The 5,183-nt window shown below is 42.7% G+C and overlaps 1 protein-coding gene across 6 annotated transcripts in view; it reads right to left on the bottom strand.

The window, feature by feature from the left end:
* Positions 1 to 1,143: 1,143 nt before the first annotated feature.
* Positions 1,144 to 5,183, bottom strand: part of anks1b (ankyrin repeat and sterile alpha motif domain containing 1B) — a 187,064-nt gene continuing 183,024 nt past the window's right edge. For 5 of the 6 annotated variants that reach the window (XM_053641558.1, XM_053641559.1, XM_053641563.1 and 2 more), the window contains 2 exons: positions 3,583 to 3,674; positions 1,144 to 2,543 (listed from right to left, as the gene is read on the bottom strand). In XM_053641558.1, coding sequence (XP_053497533.1) covers positions 2,495 to 2,543; positions 3,583 to 3,674 — 141 coding nt within the window. In that variant the 3' untranslated portion in view covers positions 1,144 to 2,494. Of the gene's footprint in view, positions 2,544 to 3,359; positions 3,675 to 5,183 lie in introns of those variants that run through there. The other variant, XM_053641560.1, reaches the window with a different exon arrangement.

Here is a 5,183-nt window from a genome sequence, read left to right as displayed (position 1 = left end):
CTAAGGAAACTTAAAGAACCTTTGAGTAATGAATGAATATATCTAAATATCCGAACGGGAATGTGTAATAGAGTAGTACGCATCATCTTCTGTATCAGCCTCATGAGAAACCATGACCTTTTCACATTCTGTTTTACTCTGCTGCGTTATGTAAAGCACATTCATCCGTCACTGAAGCAAGAATCTCCACAGCCGAGCTAATAAGCAGGATATGTTTAAAGCTCCATGGCAACAGAGACCACAACAGACAGACCACAGCTCTCATCATGCCTAGGGGTGAATACACACACACACACACACACACACACACACACACGCGCACTCATCCACATCCCTGTCAGAACACATATTAGGAAGGTCCATGTCTGATTTTATGTGACATGCTGCACAGAGCTGCTAATGAGGATTTGAATAACCGTGATCTTTCCACCGTGCTTTCTCACACAGGAAAAAAAACAAGAAGAAGCAGCAGCCATATTTGCCATGTTGAGCAAGAAAATATTCCCTATTTCTATCCCCAACGCACCTGATGTCCGAGCATCATTGAAAGAAACTATACCCCAGATCACGCAACTACAATTAACGTATACGTTAGAAACGAACAAACACGAAGCACTGCTCCTTTTTATTTTATATTTTTTTTTTACTGTCGCTTTGTCATTAATCGTCTGTCATTAGTCGTTACACAGGCCTAAAAGACCACGGTGAAATAATCTGGAGATAAATATTTACTCTTATATGTATTTACTGATTAATTTGATATGTACAAATGAACGTACGCAAGAAAACGTCCTTCTTACGCAAATCATCGGGAACTTTTCTCCTTTGCCCGGGTTTATGATGGGGCGTCGTTTTAACAACAAATCAAAACAAAAAAAACCAGGATACGGATTTTAAAGGTATGAATTTAACCCCGAGCCAGAGGGTTAGTGTGGAGAGGAACCGGACTCATCTGGGTGTGAAAGTAAAAGTAAATCATGTACAGACAAACGTAGGCGTTTCCGGAAACGTCCTACTAACACGCTGTTGTGTTTGCTTGAAAGGTCGTGTGAAAGAGTGTTGGTGCAGGTTTGCTGTATCATACAGCACTAGGAGAGGAGAGGATGATGGGAAAGAGGAGGAAGTAAAAGCCACACAACAGGAAACAGTTGTACAAGTCTGATTTATTCCGTGTGCTTTGCCAGGATATAAATAAGGGTCAAACTTAGAAAATCAGAGTGCTGGAAGCCCAAGCCTATGTACATGTATGTTAGCAATTCCACTCTGCTCACACAAGTGTTTATTTATTTATTTTTATAGTTTGTTTTTATTTCATTTTTTTTAGTTTTTTTTAAATTGATATTTTCAACAGTGAGAGCTCGCAATTTGACCTTTAAAATTTGGTACTATATTAACCAGTGTGATATTTTCCTTTTCTTTTATTTTTTTTTTTCTGTTCTTCGTTTTTTTTTTTTTATGTTAAACTACATTACATATATGAACAATGATTGAGGAAAATATTTATGTACAGAAGAATTGTGACAAAAAAAAAAAACCAAATTCTACAGTTACATTGAGTTTAAAATAGTTCGAATATCCGCGTATCATCTGTGGATCAGCCCCGTGAGAAACTTTTCACCTGAAAACAAAATCGAATGGAGCCATTCACACATTCTCTGGGTTTTTTTTCCTTTTTTTTTTTTCTACAATAATATTTTTTTTTTTTCTCTCCAAGATGGCTTATTCTTCTCAAGCCCAACATGTCATATAAAAATAATATAACATCAAGACAACATCAGACAAGAATTGCACATTTAAAAGAAGAAGAATTAATAATAACATAGTCAATTAAGGATTAGAATAATGGCAATATAGAATTATATTAGACATTAAAATGTTTTACCAGTATGAATACTAATCCGCATGGCATTGTCAACAACAATTCTGTAGTGATTTTGGCATGAGACACGTCACTTTCATGGTTGTCCAGTGCAAGAAATCCATTCACATTGTGCATAATATTCATAATGTACTATTAAACCAAATGAAGGGAAATTAAAGAGGAGTGAAAAGTAAAAACATGGCAACCCAGAAAGTCCATTTTTGCCCCAATGGTGTTACTTTGCTCTATGGAACTGGGCAAAATTAGTCTGTCAAAATGAGTAACCATGGTATATGTCCTATTCCATGGTACCTTGCCTTTCCCCCAACCTTCTCCCTCACACAACATGGTCCACACGACAGAGCCCGAGCCCAGTGAAGTGAAGTAACGTAACGTGTGCGTTCCTACTCAACACGTCCCTGCCATTCTGTAGTCCACTGAAGTATGCTCATACGAGTGCTTCATAGAAAAGCCAGAGGTTCACACCAGTAGTCCTTCGCACACCGAGTATTATGTCAAAAGTTCAGTCACAAGAGGCTCTGCCATGTTTGTAGTCCAGTGCCACTCATAGGCTCCGTATTTTGCTGTCCTTTTTTGCAATGTGTGTGTGAGAGGGTCCATGTTGGGGGCTGGCTACATTCTTTGATTTCCACAGTAATAGACATGGGAGTCCGGCATTACCCTGCAAATGAGATTAAATCACTTATCCAGAGCGTCCACAAAAAAAAAAAAGAAAAAGAAAGAAAGAAAGAAAGAAAAAAAACAAAAACCAAGCCTCTCAGATGCCCCCTTCGCCGGTCCAACACAGCCAGAACACATGCTCTCTGCGGACCGAAGGGCCTGTTTCCGGGCTGCTTGCATTCAAAGCCAAAGCAAAAAACCAGGCAATGCAATTCAAGTCGTTTTCTTTAAAGAGGGTTTTCAACACGCTGTTCGTGGTGAGTGGATTTAAACGCAACACCCCGACTTCAAACATGCAATTTTACCTGCAAAAATGGTTTATAGCAAGCCAAACCCCAGGTTGACCAATACAGACCACACTGGGGAGGGGGAAAACAAAACAAAACAAATTAACAAACAAACAAACAAACAAACAAACAAAAAAAAGAAACCAATCACATTCTTATCTCCATTTTTACGCTGTCCTTACAGGGTAGTAGTCTTACAGTTCCCATTTTTCTTGCCCTTAAGTCTCAGTGGCTCACACACTGCCTGATGATGAACAGAAGTGGACCACCCCCCTCCACCTCCCACCGAAATTCACTGCACTTACAAGCTTGTAGCAGCATTATGGATTTAAAGTCCTCATTCAAGCAGTCAGGATGTGTGTCTGGTAAAAGTGCTAAATGGAGGACAAAGGAAAAATGGGAGAAAAAAAACATCACATCAACCCTTTTTTTAAAAAATATATTCGGAGGAGAATGAGAGCGAAGTGAATGGTGTGTTTTGGCCAGAGGGCTGAGGGAAGGGGGTCGAGAGAGATAGAGAACGAGAGAGAGAGAGAGAGAGAGAGAGAGAGAGAGAGAGCACGGCAGCGACATCATGCAGAGGCCACGGTAAAACGGGGCGGGCTGGACCGGACCGGGGCGGAGAGACACGGGCGAGTCAAAGGTCACTGGGCCCATGGCTCCGTGGGGGGCCTCTAGAGGGCGTGCTCTGAAAGGCACACACACAGACAGGAGCGGACAGTGGGTGCATATTAGAAAATAGTTGTCTCATACTTGGTGTTGACTCCTCTCTTGGCTTCCTGTCCTGGCTCCACGATCCACGGGACATTGCCGTGACCCTTCTGCTCCATTGAAGGCTGCTCCATCTGGATCAGAGACAAGAGTTAGAGAGCATACGTATCAGACTGAGCACGAGGAGGCGAGAGAGCAAACGCTGAAGGATCGATTCGAGCGAGATGATTCGGTAGCCGCGCTAAACGGAGTGAAACACCTCCGTGACCCCGAGTGCGCTGGATATAACCGACGCTGAGGAGATCAATAACGCTGCATGTACAGTAAGCGCTAATAACGCTTCAGCAGGTACAGCACTGTTACTGCAGACATTTCCCAGACATCACCACTCCAGTGGCTCTAAACATCATGACCCTGTTCAGCTGAGGTTCCTTTTCTGCCCAGTAACACAGAGAAATATTTATCTACCTAGTAGGAATTTTCAAACACAACACCGTGATCACTTAATAACTGCTGTTAAAAAGTCAGATCTGTACTTTATATCAGTCATCTGAATACGCACAACAAACAAAAACAAATCATTATCCTTTAGACTACAGACGAACCTACCCTCGGTTATAACAGCCCCCCAGTCACACTGCTGTCCTTGTATTCTCGTGCCTGAGATTAGTTTCACACACACAATAACACCACATGTCCACACACACACACAAAGTAATCTATGCCTTCTGTTGATCTACGCCATGGTTTCTTTTTCTGGCTGTTCCATACGGAGCCACGTGAAGTAAAGAATAACACTTGACAGGGCGTGCGGTTATACACCACGCCGGGGCGGTGTGATTCGCGTCACGCCGTTACCACGCCGAAGTGGATTATTTTTGTATAGCTGCACGGTCTGGAGCGTCTTATTCCGCTTATACCACAGCGATTTCTCCCAGACGTTACATATTAATCTAGTATTAATACTAATATTATTATTTCAATGGTTTACAGTTAAGATTTAAAGACATGGAGTGTCATTCCCTCACCGGCATCTCTTCTCTCGCGCTCTCTTTTATTTATACAGCGCTTTTAACAACGGGCATCTTCACAGAGCGGCTTAACGGAAATCTGGATATAGATTTAGATCGATCCCTAGTGAGCGAGACAGAGCAAGGAAAAACTCCCTGAGAGGACACGAGGAAGAAACCTCGAGAGGAGCCTGACACAAAAGGGACCGGTTGAGTTCCGGGTCACACCGGATAGTGTGAGTACCTTCTACAGCCGTATGCTACCGAGTCCAGCGGTGCTCAGTGCGTTGGAAAGATCTACGTATTAATAGCCAGGTGAAGTTATCCGCTGGCGTCTTTAGTGTATCCGCGTGATACCATCCACAGCAACCTGACGCCAGTACCCTGCTCATGAGCTGTTACTATAGCAACAATAATTGTTCGTGTTTCAGCCGGAATGTCCGTCCACGACCGTACGTTTCCTCTCGAGCTCTTTTTCTGCTGTCAGATCTGGAGTCAGCTGCAGAGTCTCCAGTGTCGCTGCGCTGTAAAGTGTCCGAACGTGGGAAAGTCTTCAGGAACGTACGCTTTCTGGAGAATATTTATGGCAGCTATGCTGTACGTGAGAACGGGACCTAACTTCTCTCTCTGTTC

Source organism: Ictalurus furcatus, chromosome 14 (genome assembly GCF_023375685.1).
Source record: "Ictalurus furcatus strain D&B chromosome 14, Billie_1.0, whole genome shotgun sequence".
Lineage (NCBI taxonomy): Eukaryota > Metazoa > Chordata > Actinopteri > Siluriformes > Ictaluridae > Ictalurus > Ictalurus furcatus.
This window is presented reverse-complemented; position numbering and strand designations above follow the sequence as displayed.